At 45.9% G+C, this 18,014-nt stretch overlaps 1 protein-coding gene across 1 annotated transcript; it reads right to left on the bottom strand.

The window, feature by feature from the left end:
- Positions 1 to 8,860: 8,860 nt before the first annotated feature.
- Positions 8,861 to 9,771, bottom strand: LOC117833940 (dirigent protein 22). The gene has a single exon (XM_034713533.2). It carries the CDS (start codon positions 9,570 to 9,572, stop codon positions 9,039 to 9,041), a length of 534 nt encoding a protein of 177 aa, XP_034569424.1. The 5' UTR covers positions 9,573 to 9,771; the 3' UTR covers positions 8,861 to 9,038.
- Positions 9,772 to 18,014: the final 8,243 nt, after the last annotated feature.

Below are 18,014 nucleotides of genomic sequence, written 5' to 3' on the forward strand. Positions count from 1 at the left end.
TTACTTGCTGATATATTAGAGGATGGATGACCGTGAGTGGATGTACATAGGCTGCTCTAGTCAGGGTTCATTGACTGATGAATGGATTCAGAAGACCGATGCTTTCTTGGAACTAGCATTTGCAAGGGTTAAAGGACTGCGTGTCACTTGGTGTCCCTGCAGTATTTGTGCAAACTCGTGTCGACAAACAAAGGAGGTCATGGGTCAACATCTTTGCAAGAATGGATTTATGGCAGACTATACCCAGTGGATCTACCATGGTGAATCCTATCGTGTGAGAGATGAGGTCGTGAGACAATGCATCAAGGATTATGATGCTGGGGTAGGATACATGTTAAATGACTTTCATGAAGCACACTTCAATGAATGATGTAGGGAGGAAGAGCTAGAGCCAACCACAAAGCGTATTACGATATGTTATCTGCGGTACAGCAACCCCTTCACGGGCATACCAAGGTTTCTCAACTGGATGCCATTGCACGCCTAATGGCCGTAAAGTCCCAATTTAGCTGGAGTCGAGAAGCCTTCGATGTTATGCTGATAGTTTTTGGTAGCCTGCTCCCGGATGGTCACATTATTCCAAAGAGCATGAATGAGGCAAAAAAACTCCTTCGTGCACTTAAGATGCCATATGAGCAGATACATGCTTGTTCGAAGGGATGCATCTTATTTAGGAAAGAACATGCAGAATCAAAGTACTGTGTGAAGTGTAAATCCTCTAGGTTCCTGGAGGTAGACTCTAGTGATGGTCTGAAGAGGCAGCTCGAAATCCTCGTGAAGATCCTACGACACCTTCCATTCATATTGAGGATCCAACAACTTTATATGAATGTGGAATCTGTGAAACAGATGACATGGCACAAATACGGACGTCGATAAAATCCTGAGAAGCTGGTACATCCATTTGATGGTGAAGCATAGACAAGGTTTGATATGATTCATCATGAGAAAGCTCTAGAGGGTCGTAATGTATGTGTTGCGCTGGCAACAGATGGGTTCAATCTTTATGGAATGGCGGTTGCCTCATACACTTGTTGACCCATGTTCGTTATCCCCCTCAATCTCCCCCTGGCATCCTCTTTCAACGATAGAACATATTCTTGTCGTTGATAATTCCTGAACATCCAGGGAATAATATGAGTGTGTCCATGGAGCCTCTGATTGATGATTTGGTCTGTGTTTGGGAGGAAGGGGTATGGACATACGACCGAGCTACAAAGACAAACTTCAAAATGCATGTTTGGTACTAGTACTCCCTGCATGACTTTCCAGCGTATGGGATATTTTCTAGCTGGTGTGTTCAGGGGAAGTTCCCATGCCTAGTATGCAAGGTGTCTCTGATGTTCATTTAGTTGATGAAGGGTGGCAAGTATTCTTTCTTCGACAAACATCAACAATTCCTCCCTCTTGACCATCCATTCAGACAAGACATCAAGAACTTTACAAAAGATGTAGTAGTTGAAGGTCCTGCACCCCAGATGATGATTGGTGCTGCGGTCGTGCTCAATTAGATGCTCTCGAGGTCAATGACCAAGGAGATGGTTTTCTGGGATATGGTGAGCAACATGCCTGGACTCAAAAGTCGTGCTTGTGGAACCTCCCCTATTTTCATGACCTTCTTCTTCCACGTAACATTGATGTAATGCACACTGAAAAGAATGTTGCCGAGGCAATTTTTGGTACAATCATGGACATTCCTGATAAGACAAAGGATAATGTTAATGCTAGAGTGGATCAAGCAAGGTTATGCAATAGACCAAAGCTAGACATGGCACCTCCCAGAGGCGGCATGTCATGGAGAAAGCCTAAATCCGATTTCGTTCTGACGTTGGCCCAAAGGAGGGAAGTACTAGAATGTTTCCAAACTTTAATGTTTCCTGATGGGTATGCAACGAATCTGAAGAAGGGAGTGAACTTAGCTACTTTGCGAATCAATGGGCTCAAGAGTCATGACTACCACATATGGCTTGAGCAGCTACTGCCGGTGATGGTTTGAGGCTATGTCCCTGAGCATGTCTGGATAGTGCTGGAGGAGTTGAGCAATTTCTTCCGCTAGCTTTGTGCTAGGGTGTTATCTCGTACCGTGGTTGAAGACATGGAAAGAATAACGCATGTGTTGCTCTGTAAGTTGGAGAAGATCTTTCCACCCGACTTCTTCAATCCTATGCAGCATTTGATTTTGCACCTCCCGTATGAGGCACGAATGCGGGGCCTGTGTAGGACTGTTGGTGCTATTCAATTGAGAGATTTCAAAAGGTTCTTCGAACTAAATGTAAAAATAAATGCAAAATTGAAGCATCCATAGTAGGGGCATACATAAAGGAGGAGGATGTGTTAAACTTCACAACAAAATACTATGCTGACAATCTTCCTAACGTGCATAATCCACCCCCTCATTACAATGCTGGTGAAGATGAATTGAACCTTAGCATTTTTCAAGGGCAACTAGTAAGTGCAAGTGGTGCGACTAACAAGACCTTGAAACATGAAGAGTGGCACACTATTATGCTATATGTGTTGACCAACCTATCTGAAGTGGAGCCGTACATGCTTTAAGTTCTCAACAAACTTTTTTCTCAAGTAATCACAATTCTGTGTCCAAATCCCTTGTTTCTCATTGGTACAGGAAATTTCATGAACAATTCTTGCGTGAATCAATGGAACCTACCCCGCAGGAAGCTTCGACCCTTCTTAGAGAGGGTGCGGGAAATGGAATGCCCATTTCATTTCTTGGTTCAAATAGAAGGTATTGTCCAATTTGGCTTGTACTTAGTTTGACATTACAAGTTGCTCGTACGTTCGACTAATATAATGAACTACCCTTCTGAACTTGTAGGGACAAACCGATGCGTCTATGAGTGCTGAGTTGAGATAGGTTGCCGATGATTGTGCCTACAGGGTCAGTTCATTTACTAGTTATGACGTGAATGCATATCGCTTTCACACAACATGCCACGAGCAGAGTCGGCCCAATTGAAGAACCACAAATACTGGAGGTTTTATGCAAGACTTAGATGGGGTTGAGTATTACGAAAGAATTGAAGAAATATATGAGCTCCTATTTCATGGTTGCAAACCTCTTAATCCCATTATATTCAAATGCCATTGGTTTGATCCTGAAGTAGTAAGATGGACCCCTAATCTTGGGCTAGTTGAAATTCGACAATCATCTGTCTTACCAGGAGACGATGTCTATATTGTGGCTCAACAGGCCACGCAAGTTTATTATCTCTCATACCTGTGCCAAACCGTCAACCGTCTTAAGGGTTGGGATGTTGTGTACAAGGTATCGGCACACGGTAAACTACCTGTCCCAAACAATGAAGATTACAACATAGACCCCAACACATATGACGAAGAGTTCTTTCAGGAAGATGGGCTCGAAGGGAGTTTTGAGATAGACTTAACCGAAGCTCAGGGTATGGAAGTAGACAATGAAAGTGGTGCTGATGAGGACACCGGCGATGAGGTTCAGAATGTGAAGGACTTAGAATTACTTCAGTGATTACATTTAAGCAATAACGATGATGACAACATTCCTCCTTCGGAGCATGGGGATGATTGTATCAACACGCGTGATAGTGATGATGAGACTTATGATCTAGCTAATCCCGATCATGATGATTATTTCTAATACATGTATGATTTGTACTAGTTGATTTATTATTTGTCATACCATGTTATTTTATAAGTATGTTTTGTTTATTTTGCATCTATTTTGATGTATTATCTATGCTAATTGGTCTTTTTTTGAATTGTAGGTGATTGAACAATGGTGGGCGGTATGAGGAGGATAGTGTCGCTTTACCGGAAAGTGACAACGACGTGTGCAGGGTCCGACGCAACTGAGGGGTTCGAGAGGAGACCTTGGGGTAAACCAAGGGTTGGAGGCAGGGGTCGAGGGAAGGGTGGAGGCAGAACGAGGCGAAAGTCGCATGTACCTTTGTCGACGTCTGGGTCTGAGGAGGTACCTTCCACTCACTGATCCTCTGAGGAGGAGGAGGCAGGGGGTACCTCTTCCTCTACTTCGTCGCGTGTGTGGTTGCGAGGTCCCTTGATCCTCCCAAGGCGACTGATACCTCCTGAGAGACGCCCGCTGATTTGACTTGATGGAGACAAGTAAGTAACTTTAGATGTTATCACTAATTTTTCATTTGATATGTTCAAAATTACAATAGAAACTAATAATTTATCTTAATCACTTGGGGCAGGGGTTGGAGGAGGGTTGGTGGGGGTGATCACGCATGCCATGTGAACGACATCCTTAGTCTTTTGATCAGGGAAAAGTTCCCTGGCCTGGTGCAGTTCGGCGAAACTGTCGAGCCAGCCTACACGTGGGCCCACTATGCTGCTTATCGGGTGTTGGAGGTATGCCCTAGAGGCAATCGTAGAGATGACGATGTTCCTTTGTATCCATGTTTTATATTGTGTTCCTTGAATATCCATTAAAGGCTACTTGAATTGATTTGCAATTATGTGAATTGTATGTGAAACTCTTTATTTGTATGGTTATTCTAAAAGTTGTCCCTAGTCGGAGTTCATGTGAGGACACACATGAATATTAGACTAGTACATGTATTAGTTGATGACTATGTTTGACAAGTCATGGACATGGAGATGTCAAACTAATAATGTAGGCGTATGTGGAGACATGTGCTAGGATTGACCCAGCACAAGTTACGTAGTTCTCTCTTTACACAACGTGTACGCTTTATCCTTAGACCTGAGACTGTCGCATGTACTCAAGATGTGGATCGACTTACTTAGGGGCTATCAAACGCTACACCGTAACTAGGTATTCATAAAGGTAGCTTTTGGATTTGTCAAGAAGCATGCTGTGGGGCATGGTCAATCAAGATGGAATTTGCCCCTCTCTATTTGAGAGAGATATCTCTGGGCCCCTCGAGTGATCGAATCCGGAAATGCATGGCCATGCTACGTGAGGTTAAGAGTTAACCTAAAAAGGGATTCTGAATCACAGCATCGAGAAAGAGTGTTTGGCTTGAAGCTAGACCAAATATTGTGAGGCAAAGGGAATAACATGTACGTGATGTTGTGATGTTTCATTTGATATGATCTTCGTGTGCGTATAGGAGTTAGCACATCTTGCTAGAGGCTGCTACTAACTATTGGCCGAGTAAGAGTACTCGGGCCATGTCTATACGCATATGAACCTATAGGGTTACACACTTAAATGGCTGGAAGTCCAATTCGGATATGATCTGAATTGGACTAGGTTTAGGAGTACTAATGGGCCTCGGACCCAGAGGCCCGTAAGATACCCCTATAAATAGAGGGGTGGGGGGCGCCCTAGGGTTTATCCCTTTTGGCCGAACCACAGCTGCCGCACCTCCCACACCCTCGCCTTGTTGCAACTCGTGGACCTAGCAGTCCGGCTTGCGACGCTTCCTCCCTGCACTTGTGGATACCTTGGAGGTGTTACACCTGCAGCACTTGGACGAGCCACGACGAGCCGACGATGAGCCGCGGCACGAGGAGGACCTCGCTATACATGGACGAGCTGCTGAGGAGCTGCTGGACATTGACATGTTCGACTACACTGATCGACTTCGCTGCCCCGACGCAATTCTACAACTTCCGCACCTGTGCGTCGAGTGGTAATCCCGTGATCCATATATGGCAGTTTTCTTGGTTTACGCGGTAGAAAATTTTGTTTTGCGCTAGTGTAGCCTACCTCGTATCCCTACATCGGGATGGTAGGGTATTCACCAACAACGTGCAGTGTGTCAAGGCCGAGCTTTGGGTAAGTATTTCTTGCACTACATTGCTCAATACATCGCATTGATTGGACATTCTTGAAATAATGACTGGATACATCAGGTCTATATGCAGGATTTCTTTAGATGCGAGTAGGGATACGAGGCTAAAGCGGATGCTATGGCTGACAAAGCCACCAAGAAACTCGTCAAGGACATGCACTACGAGGCACGCGTCCAGGCCGTGATCCAATACCATGTGGACATCCGTAGAGTGAGGGTCCCTAAAAGTGAGGCAAGAACCATGAAGCTGACCCGAGAACAATACATGCAGGTAAATATAGAACATTAATACTTATTTTTTCTGAGATTAATTACTCTTAATTTCATCTTCTTATATGTCATATACGTGATGATGTAGGTGCCTCCGTGGTGGCGCGTCCACGATCTGCAGTGCTAGGCCCGGATGGTGGATAGGTGGTGCGACCCCACGTGGGAGGAGAATCACAACGCTTGCCGGGAGGAACGTTTTCTGATGAGAGGTCCACCACACCATTAAGGCAACCTCAACCTTGCAGGATATGTGGCTAGATGGGTAAGCGAATGCATTTCTTTATTCTAACGCTCAATTCTGCATAATTTCTAATCATATTGCCTTTTTTTTTTGCAGTCAGTGGCACATGGTGGCGAGCCTTGCTCCCAATTCAAAGCATATGCTTTGGCCCACAAGGGTAAGGCGACGGCCGACGTCGCCTACAACCCAGAGGACCCGCCCTCAGCTCACAGCAACGAGACCGTCCACAGTCGCCTCGATGGATACACATTGATGGCAAGGGTGGTCCATGACCCAGAGTATGATCCGAGCGCCCATGACCTTGATAGAGAAGTGGTCATGAGGGCGGGAGGAGGCAAGAAGCATGGCTGGTTCTGGATTGGCGACGGTACAATCGACACGGCCAGTACTCCCACTCTCTCCTAGCTTCGAGCATGGAGGATGAGTTCTAGCTTAGCGATACGCCCTCGGCCGGACTCTACACGGTTCCAGATGGTCGAACTCCAGGTTATTTCTATTTTATTCATCATTCATTGATTTTTACATACGTTTGCATTGCATTATAATATTGGGATGAAATATTGTAGGCCCAGCTCGAACAAGAAAGGAGGCTACGACAGGAGCTCGAGCAGAGGATGGAGGTTGAGCGATTGCAGATGTTTGAAATGATGAGGGGTGTTTACGCTGCAATCAGTCAACCTCCGCCCCCGATGCTAGTCAGTCCTCAACCTGCTCCAAATACTCCACCAGGCACTGTGAGTCACTTCACAACCTTATAATGACCGTTTCTAGTTTATGCAGAATCAATCTTTTCTCCTTTGTGATGTGCGTATGTTTCTAGTTTCTAATTTCTAATTTCTAGTTTGTAGTTAACCTTGTAATCACTGTTTCTTTCTCAATCACTTTAACTTAGCTACTTTTAGTTTTCGCAAAATTAATCACTATTGCTAGTTGCTAATACTTGTATGTTTCGTTCTCAATCATTGTGAATGATTTATCTCTTCTCCTTTGTGTAGAATCAATTTGCGGCATCGAATGAGCCTTATGACTGACCGTGGTCATAGTGACTACGTTTATTTGCATTTATGATGAGCCTGGAGAGTGACTGTGTACAAACCTAGTTGTGATTCTGAAGTTTATTTGCATTTTTGATTGTGAACAAACCTACTTGTGATTCTGAAGTTTACTTGCATTTATGTGTTGTCGATATATCTATATGAACTGCCTGTGATGCTTATTGTGAACTATATGTGATGGATGTAATGTTTATTTGAGTGTGGTACGTTATATGTGACCGAACCAAAAAACTGGATATATATGGTAGCTTTGCCAAGTGTAACACTCAGCAAAAACCCTCTTTGCCGAGTGCCATGCGAAATACACTCGTCAAAGAGGCCATGTGGCAAAAATTTGTGCATTTTGAGCCTAAAATGGCTATCTTTGCTGAGTGTCATTGTGACACTCGACAAGGAGGCCAAAATCTGGGCCTAGAATGGCCGGTCTTTGCCGAGTGTCTGGGATGTGACACTCAACAAAGAAGCATGTTTGCCGAGTGTTAGGGCCGGGACACTTGGCAAACAAGGGCATGTTTGCCGAGTGTTTTTTCCCGTGGACACTCGGCAAAGAAGTCATCTTTGCCGAGTGTTTTTTCTCGTAGACACACAGCAAACATGCCATTTTTGCTGAGTGACCATGCCGTTAAACACTCGGTAAACACGCCGTGACTGTCTTCTCTCCGTCAGGTTGCTTTTTTTTTTTGCCGAGCATTGGTTTTAGCACTCGCCGAGTGCCCGATAAAAAACACTCGGCAAAGAAACTTTTGCCGACACTGTAGACGTCATGTGCTGTTTGCCGAGTGTTATGCTCGGCAAAGCCTTTGCCAAGTGTTTTTTGGCTTCGCCGTGGGCACATGGCAAAGCTACTGTTTCCGGTAGTGATTTGTGGTGACGGTCAAGCACCCACCAACGCAGCACATATATGTTTATGTTTTAGCCGCCAGGATAGATGTTTTCTGCCGTAGGGTATAGCTCCTCCTATAGCACTATTGTAGCGAGGAGGAGCCAGAGCTGGGGGAGCCACTTTTTCTGCCTCCTCCGGCTCCTCCTCTTTTGTAGTTCATTTTGGACCTCGATTGATGTTCTGTTCCTCGCTACATGCTGCACAGTGCTGCACAGTGCCGCGTCATAAGGAGTTGAAGCCACCAAACTGGCCCTAACGTTCGCCACTATATGTACTTTCTTCTGTGTTCAAATAATCGTTGTTTCAGATAGCGACACAGTTACAAAGACACTGGTTTCATCATAAACTAATAGTATTTAACCCGTTCAAAATATAATAAATATGTCACATTTTTAAACTACTGTTGAAGATTAATTTAGTCCTACCATTATCAGAGGTGAAGAATTTGAAGATTAATTTAGTAATGATGGTTAAAACTAAAAATGTGTTGACTGCACGTCCCAGATCGTCATATTTGAAGGGAGTATTTGGATATCGTCGCTTATGAAGAGAGCTTTGACAAGCATGAACGTGGTTGACTTAGTCAGAATTAAATGACCACTCCCATAATCCCATTCAAACAGTGAACGTATAGGAGGAACGATAATTTATTTGAAATAATCAGATGCTAAAAATCCTGTAGCACAAAACTTTAAAGCAGTGCCAGAATCGAGAAAATAAGCATATATACGGACTCTAGAAACATAAAAAAATCATTAAATGATCAGCGACGACCAGAAATGTGTGGTTGCACGCAGCATGATCCATCCTCAGTCATGGCGGACGTGGATGCTATACTCGACGGTGGCGTCGCCGGTCCTGGCGTCGAACCACCGCGTCCTCAACTCGCAGTACCCGTGTGCGAACCTGAACACGCCAGTGCCGCCGACCACGGCCATCTCCTTGACCTTCCGGTCGGCCGGGTTGGGGCCCAGGATGGCGAGGCTGCTGCCGTTGTAGGCGCCGTCGACGAAGACGAAGTTCATGGCCATCATCACCGACAGCGAGTCCTTGCCGGCGCAGACGTACATGCCCTGCGCGCGCCCCAGGAGCCTCGACGTCAGGTTGGGGCCCTCCGTGAGCGGGTCGTCGATCACCATGACGGAGCCGAACCTCGTGGCGGAGGCGTTGGAGTTGGGGCCCTCGGCGACCTGCACCACCGTCGACACGTTCGGCCCCCCGCTCATCACGTCGTGCCAGAACACGCGCAGACGCGTCTCCTTCTCCCCCGCCGCCGACGCCGTGGCGGCGAGCAGGGCCACCGCGAACAGGCAGGAGAGAGCCGCAAAGCTGGTGCCGGCCATGATTGTCGAGGTGGAGCTCTGTTTGATTGTTCTAAGCTCTGGTTCTTGCGAGCTCGAGCTCGAGGTGGGTGGTGAGGGATGCAACGAGGATGGCTTTATTTAAGGTACGGCATGGACGCATGGTTGGTGCCAATCCATGGTGGTTGGTAGGCCTGCTAATGGGGGGCTCTACCCGCCCCTCACGCACCCCTACCCGCAACAGCTGAGATAATTAAGCAGACCTGCCCCCGACCAAAAACCTAATTAATCAACCCTCCCCAACCCACCCCACTGATGGTGGGTTTTGCCATTGTTGCTGCGACAAGACAGGTGCGCACCACGGCCGGCGAGCATGGGCACAGGGAAGGGGCAGGGGTGGCGGCCGCAGGGACAGGCCGCCCTGGCCGGCGAGCAAAAGCAGCAGGGAAGGGGCAGAGGTGGCAGCCGTGGGGACGGGCTGCCTCGATCGGCGAGCAGGAGCAGCAGGGAAGGGGTGGTGGTGGCTGGCGGGTGCAAGGACAGCCCCTCTTCTCCTTCGGCGGCGCCCCTCCTGGCCGACGAGCACGAGCACAAGGAAGGGGCGGTAGCATCCAACAGGCGTCCCCACGGCCCCTCTTCTCCTTCAGCGGCACCCCTCCACGGCGCGGGCGACGGCCACATGCGGGGATGTAGCCGGCGGGGTGGTACGGGACCTCACTAGTCTGGAAGAGGTGCTCGAAAGCGTGGAAGGATCCCGTGACGGGGCTCGGGAGGATGAGGATGCGGTGTGTGGGGGAACCGCTGCCGCTGACGGCCGGCGGCGCAAAGAGAAGGTGGTGGGCGACGAGGACTCCACCGAGAAAGTGGCAGTGGTGCCGCCCGCGCTCAAGAGAAAGGCCCTGAATGACAAGAGCTCCGGCGCGACGAATATGAAAAGCGAGGTGATGAGATTGATCGTCTGGCGGAAGATGTGCTGCGACTTAAGGGGCAGGTTTCTGAGAAAGACAAGGTGATTGCTAGGCTTCGATACTGGATAGGAGTCTTCACTCTCTGGCTTTTGAATGATGTCGACGCTTTTCTTAAAGGGAGGTTTAAGGAGGCTTATGAGCGTTATAAGTCTTCACTCTCTGGCTTTCGCGTGGAGCCTGATGATTGCCCGTTAGAAGAAGGTGGCAACAGAATGTTTGAGTGGCTATTTGATGAGTTCAAAGCCTTGCTTGAAGTTTTGGAAGGTCTCAACGACTACGCCGCTCTGTTTTGTCTTGAAAGCGTATTTGAACTGTTGGAAAGGGCGGGTTGTGATCACTTTGCTAAGTTTTGAGCATTTTGAAAGGCTCAACGCACAACCTGCAAGCAACGAGGCCGAGATCGAAGCTGGCGAAAGTCGTGATTAAGCGAAACCGATGTGGAAATGTACCATCACCGTTTCTTATTCTGTTGACCTCGTACAACACTGTGCACTTTCTATCTTGTACTCATGTAATTATTTGCTTACTTGAATTTGTGCGGTAACCTTGATACACTGTGACTTGCATATTCTGGTGTTAATCATTTGTTTGTCTTTACCTGTTTGACGAAAGGCTCTTCGAGCTTCGTCTTTTGTTGCATTTGTTATGGAGTTAGATAAGTCGAGGTCGAGACGCGACTCCTTGCGTTTTGTCGACTTAAACATGCGAAAGTTTGTTGATATCACGACCTGAAGTCGCTTCAACTATTTGTTTCATGTTCAAGTGTGATCGTTCTTTATTACTTTGCCCCTGTTTCTCTGTAAGTTTGGGTTTAAGCTCGAAAAAAACGTCACCCCCCTTTCCGAAGCTGCGGAGAGTCATCAGGGGAACGCAGGGGAACTCTGACTATGCCGTGAAGCACATTGTTTGCCTAATGCTTTGTCAAAAAACGTCACCCCCCTTTTCACAGCTTAGGCAAAGCCGAAGGCTTAGCTGGCAGGAGTGCAGAGGGTTTTGTTTTTGAAAAAGGTCTTCCCCCTATAGAGGCTGCAGGGGAAATTTGCGTAACAAGGTGATGAGGAGGTTTGCTTCTAACTTTGCTTGTTTACTTCTGCCTTTTCCTGTGCGAACCGTGAACTGGCTTCGATTTTTTGTGATAAAAAAAAGTCACCCCCCTATCGCGGCGTAGATAGGGAAAGGTGAGAGTACTACTAGTGATGTGCGGTGGTCTTGGTTCGGCGGGTGCCGAGAGAAAGGCTCCCTCTATTATAACATTTCCCTAAGATACGTTGGCTTCGTGGAGGATGTTAGTTGGTTTATTGCGGTTGGCTTCTTAGTGCGAGGTTTTGATAGCTTCGTGTGGGGTCATTTTGCGTTACAGGGAGTGACTGTGCGAGTTTGCGTTTTGGTTGTTGACCGGGTTGCCCATAGTTTTTTGTGCTAGATCACGTGACTTGTTGATGTTTTGTCCGTTAGATCTCTTCGTGTGGTGGTGAGAGTTTGTGCGACTTGTTGTTTCTTCTGTAATTAAGCTTGTCCGCACCCTGGTGCGAGGTCATGCAACTTGTTGTTTTTTTTGTAGTCAAAAACTCATTTGCTCGGTAATGCGAGGTTACGCAACTTGTTGTTGCTTTTGTAGTCAAACTCCTCCGCACGCTAGTGCGAGGTCATGCAACTTGTTGTTGCTTTTCGTAATTAAACTCCACCGCATGCTAGTGCGAGGTCATGCAACTTGTTGTTGCTTTTAATAATTAAACTCCTCCGCACACTAGTGCGAGGTCATGCAACTTGTTGTTGCCTTTTGTAATTAAATTTTTAACAGTTGGGGACAATTAGGGGAAGATTCCTTTATACTGAAGTTTGAGAAAGCATTACATGGATTTGCCTCATTAAAACCCTTGCCTCCAGTGTGGAGCCCTCTAGCAAGGAAAAGAGTATAGTCCAGACTCTATAACATTACAAAATATATAAAAAAAAGAAAAGTGAACTAAACTATCGGCCTCCGGTTTTGCTTATACTTGTGCAAACCGAAGGTGATGGAGACTCTATGGATAATACTTTTGCAAGCTATCGATGTTCCATGTATGCGGGAGATCTTTGCTCTGCTGATCCATGAGGTGAAAAGATCCTGGCCTGTTGCTTCTTGTAATGATGTAGGGGCCTTCCCATGTTTCTTGCAGTTTGCCCGGGTTTTCCCAGTTGTGCTTTCTTTTGATGACCAAGTCACCTACATTGATTTGCCTTTCACGAATGAGTTTGTCTCTCCATCTTCGTGTTTCGTCTTGGTACCTGTCCAGGTTTTCGACTTCTTGGTCTAGTTCCATTTCGATCATGTCCTTTTCTACTTTGGTAATGTACGTGTTGCGCTGGCAACAGATGGGTTCAATCCTTATGGAATGGTGGCTACCTCATACACTTGTTGGCCCATATTTTTTATCCCCCTCAATCTCCCCCTGGCATCCTCTTTTAACGACAGAATATATTCTTATCATTGATAATTCCTGAATACCCGAGGAATAATATGAGTGTCTACATTGAGCCTTTGATTGATGATTTGGTCCGTGCTTAGAAGGAAGGGGTATGGACATACGACCGAGCTACAAAGACAAACTTCAAAATGCATGTCTGGTACCAAAACTCCCTGCATGACTTTCCAATGTATGGGATATTCTGTGGCTAGTGTGTTCATGGGAAGTTCCCATGCCTAGTATGCAAGGCATCTCTGATGTTCATTTGGTTGATGAACGGTGGCAAGTATTCTTTGTTCGACAAACAACAACAATTCCTTCTTCTTGACCATCACATCAAGAACTTTATGAAAGATGTAGTAGTTGAAGGCCCTGCACCCTTGATGATGATTGGTGCTGAGTTGAGATAGGTTGCCGATGGTTGTGCCTACAGGGTCAGGTCATTTACCGGTTATGACGTGAATGGATATCTCTTTCACACAACAAGCCACAAGCACAGTCAGCCCAATCGAAGAACTACAAATACCGAAGTTCTTATGCAAGGCTTAGAGGGGGTTGACTATTACGGAAGAATTGAAGAAATATACGAACTCATGTTTCATGGTTGCAAACCTCTTAATACCGTTATATTCAAATGCCATTGGTTTGATCCTGAAGTAGTAAGACGGACCCCTAATCTTCGGCTAGTCAAAATTCGACAATCATTCGTCTTACCAGGAGACGATGTCTATATTGTGGCTCAATATGCCACGCAAGTTTATTATCTCTTATACCCGTGCCAAACCATCAACCGTCTTAAGGTTTGTGATGTTGTGTACAAGGTATCGTCACATGGTAAACTACCTGTCCCAAACAATGAAGATTATAACATAGACCCCAACACATATGATGAAGAGTTCTTTCAAGAAGATGGGCTCGAAGGGAGTTTTGAGATAGACTTAACCAAAGCTCAGAGTATGGAAGTAGACAATGAAAGTGGTGCTGATGAGGACGTCGGAGACGAGGTTCAGAATGTGAAGGACTTAGAATTACTTTAGCGATTACATTTTAGCAATAACGATGATTATGACATTCCTCCTTTGGAGCATGGGGATGATTATATCAACACACGTGATAGTGATGATGAGACTTATGATCTAGCTAATCCCGATCATGGTGATTATTTCTAATACATGTATGATCCGTACTAATTGATTTATTATTTGTCATACCATGTTATTTTATAAGTATGTTTTATTTATTTTGCATCTATTTTGATGTATTATCTGTGCTAATTGGTTTTTTTTGTATTACAGGTGATTGAATAATGGTAGGAGGTATGAGGAGGATAGTGTCGCTTTACTGGAAAGTGATAGTGATGTGTATAGGGTCCGATGCAGCTGAGGAGTCCGAGAGGAGACCTCAGGGTAGACCCAAGGGTAGAGGCAGGGGTCGAGGGAAGGGTGGAGGCAAAACGAGGCTAGAGTCACCTGTACCTTCGTCGACGTCTGAGGAGGTACCTTCCGCTCACTAATTATCTGAGGAGGAGGCAAGGGGTACCTCTTCCTCTACTTCGTCGCATGTGGTTGCGAGATCCCTCGATCCTCCCGAGGCGACCGATACCTCCTGAGAGACGCCCGTTGATTCGACCTGATGGAGACAAGTACGTAAATTTAGATGTTATCACTAATTTTTCATTTGATATGTTCAAAATTACAATAGAAACTAATAATTTATCTTAATCACTTGGGCAGGGGTTGGAGGAAGGTCGGTGGGGGTGATCACGCACGCCATGTGAACGGCATCCTTGGTTTTTGATAAGGGAAAAGTTCCCCGACCTACACGTGCGCCCACTATGCCGCCATCCCCGACGCCCCTTATCGGGATGGTAGGGTATTTGCCAACAACATGTAGTGTGTCAAGGCCGAGCTTTGGGTAAGTATTTCTCACACTACATTGCTCATCGCATTGATTGGACATTCTTGAAATAATGGCCGGATACATCACGTCTATATGCAGGATTTCTTTAGATGCGAGGAGGGATACGAGGCCAAGGCGGATGCTGTGGCTGACAAAGCCGCCAAGAAACTCATCAAGGACATGCACTACGAGGCACATGTCCAGCCGTGATCCAATACCACGTGGACATCTGTAGAGTGAGGGTCCCTAAAAGTGAGGCAAGAACCATGAAGCTGACCCGAGAACAATACATGTAGGTAAATATAGAACATTAATACTTATTTTTCTGAGATTAATTATGCTTAATTTCATCTTCTTATATGTCATGTACTTGATGATGTAGGTGCCTCCGTGGTGGTGCGCCCACGATCTGCAGTGCTAGGCCCGGATGGTGGAGAGGTGGTGCAACCCCACGTGGGAGGAGAATCACAACGCTTGCCGGGAGCGGCGTTTGCTGATGACAGGTCCACCACACCATTAAGGCAACCTCAACCTCGCAGGATACGCGGCTAGATGGGTACGCGAATGCATTTCTTTATTCTAACACTCAATTCTGCATAATTTCTAATCATATTGCCTTTTTTTTGCAGTCGGCGGCACATGGTGGCGAGCCTTGCTCCCAATTCAAGGCATATGCTTTGGCCCACAAGGGCAAGGCGACGGCAGACGTCGCCTACAACCTGGAGGACCCACCATCGACGTACAGCTATGAGACCGTCCACAGTTGCCTCGATGGATACACATCAATGGCAAGGGTGGTCCATGGCCTAGAGTACGATCCGAGCGCCCATGACCTTGATGGAGAAGTGATCATGAGGGCAGGAGGAGGCAAGAAGCATGGCCAGTTCTGGATTAGCAACAGCACAATTGGCACAACCAGTACTCCCACTCTCTTCCAGCTTCGAGCATGGAGCATGAGTTCCAGCCTGACGATACGCCCTCAGTCGGACTCTACACGGTTCCAGATGGTCGAACTCCAGGTTATTTCTGTTTTATTCATCATTCATTGATTTTTACATAGTTTTGCATTGCATTGTAATATTGGGATGAAATATTGTAGGCCCAGCTCGAACAAGAAAGGAGGCTACGGTAAGAGCTCAAGCAGAGGATGGAGGCAGAGCGACTGCAAATGTTTCAAATGATGAGGGGTGTTTAAGCTGCAATCAGTCAACCTCCCCCGTCGATGCTAGTCCCTCCTCCTCAACCTACTCCAAATACTCCACCAGGCATTGTGAGTCACTTCACAACCTTATAATCACTGTTTCTAGTTTATGCAGAATCATCTTTTCTACTTTGTGATGTGCGTATGTTTCTAGTTTCAAATTTCTAATTTCTAGTTTGTAGTTAACCTAGTACTCACTGTTTCTTTCTCAATCACTTTAACTTAGCTACTTTTAGTTTCCGCAAAATTAATCACTATTTCTAGTTACTAATACTTGTATCTTTTGTTCTTAATCACTGTGAATGATTTATTTCTTCTCCTTTGTGCAGAATCAATCTGCGGCATCGAATGAGCCTATGACTGACCGTGGTCACAGTGACTAAGTTTATTTGCATTTATGATGAGCCTGGAGAGTGACTGTGAATAAACCTAGTTGTGATTCTGAAGTTTATTTGCATTTGTGATTGTGAACAAACCTACTTGTGATTCTAAAATTTACTTGCATTTATGTGTTGTCGATATATCTATATGAACTGCCTGTGATGCTTATTGTGAACTATCTGTGATGGATGTAATATTATTTGAGTGTGGAACCTTATATGTGACCGAACCAAATAAACTAGATATATCAAGTGTAACACTCGGAAATAGTCCTCTTTGCCGAGTGCCATGCAAAATACACTTGGCAAATAGGCCATGTGGCAAAAATCTGTGCATTTTGGGCCTAAAATGGCCATCTTTGCTGAGTGTCACTATGCTGAGTGACACTCGGCAAAGAGGCCATGTGCCAAAATCTGGGCCTAGAATGGCCAGTCTTTGCCTAGTGTTTGCCTAGTGTCCAGGATGTGACACTCGGCAAAGAAGCATGTTTGCCGAGTGTTAGGGCCGGGACACTCGGCAAACAAGGGCATGTTTGCCGAGTGTTTTTTCCCGTGGACACTCGGCAAAAAAGCCATCTTTGCCGAGTGTTTTTTTTCCACGGACACATGGCAAACATGCCATTTTTGCTGAGTGCCCATGCCGTTAAACACTCGGTAAACACACCGTGACCGACTTCTCACCATCATGTTGCTTTTTTCTGCCGAGCGTCGGTTTTAGCACTCAGCAAAATCTTTGCCAAGTGCCCGATAAAAAACACTCGGCAAAGAAACTTTTTCCGACACTATAGACGTCATGTGCTCTTTGCCAAGTGTTACACTCGGCAAAGCCTTTACCGAGTGTTTTTTGGGCTTCACTGTGGGCACATGGCAAAGCTACTATTTCCGGTAGTGATTTGTGGTGACGGTCAAGCACCCGCCAGTGCAAATCGCATTTATGCTGATAAAAAGTTGCTGGCAGGTGCGAAACCTGTCAGCACAGATATGTTTTAGCCGCCAGGACATATGTTTTCTGCCATAGGGTGCAGCTCCTCCTATAGCGCTACTGTAGCGAGGAGGAGCCGGAGTTGGAGGAGCCACTTTTTCTACCTCCTCCAATTCCTCCTCTTTTGTAGTTCATTTTGGACCTCTTTTGTAGTTCATTTTGTACAGTGCTGCACAGTGCCGTGTCAGAAGGAGCCGGAGCCGCATGAAGCCGCACCAAACTGGCCGTAACATTCGCCACTATATGTAATTTCTTCTGTGTTCAAATAATTGTTGTTTCAGATAGCGACACAGTTACAAAGACACTGGTTTCATCATAAACTAATAGTATTAAGCCCGTTCAAAATATAATAAATATGTCACATTTTTAAACTACCGTTGAAGATTAATTTAGTCCTACCATTATCAGAGGTGAAGAATTTGAAGATTAATTTAGTAATGATGGTCAAAACTAAAAATGTGTTGACTGCACGTCCCAAAACGTCATCTTTGAAGGGAGTATTTGGATATCGTCGCTTATGGCAGGAGAGCTTGGACAAGCATGAACGTGGTTGACTTAGTCAAAATTAAATGACCACTCCCATTATCCCATTCAAACAGTGAACGTA

Source organism: Setaria viridis, chromosome 8 (genome assembly GCF_005286985.2).
Source record: "Setaria viridis chromosome 8, Setaria_viridis_v4.0, whole genome shotgun sequence".
NCBI classification, from domain to species: Eukaryota; Viridiplantae; Streptophyta; class Magnoliopsida; order Poales; family Poaceae; genus Setaria; species Setaria viridis.

What these genes read in the sequence shown, in the direction of transcription:
- LOC117833940 (XM_034713533.2), bottom strand. Translation starts at nt 9,572, where the DNA reads ATGGCCGGCACCAGCTTTGCGGCTCTCTCCTGCCTGTTCGCGGTGGCC.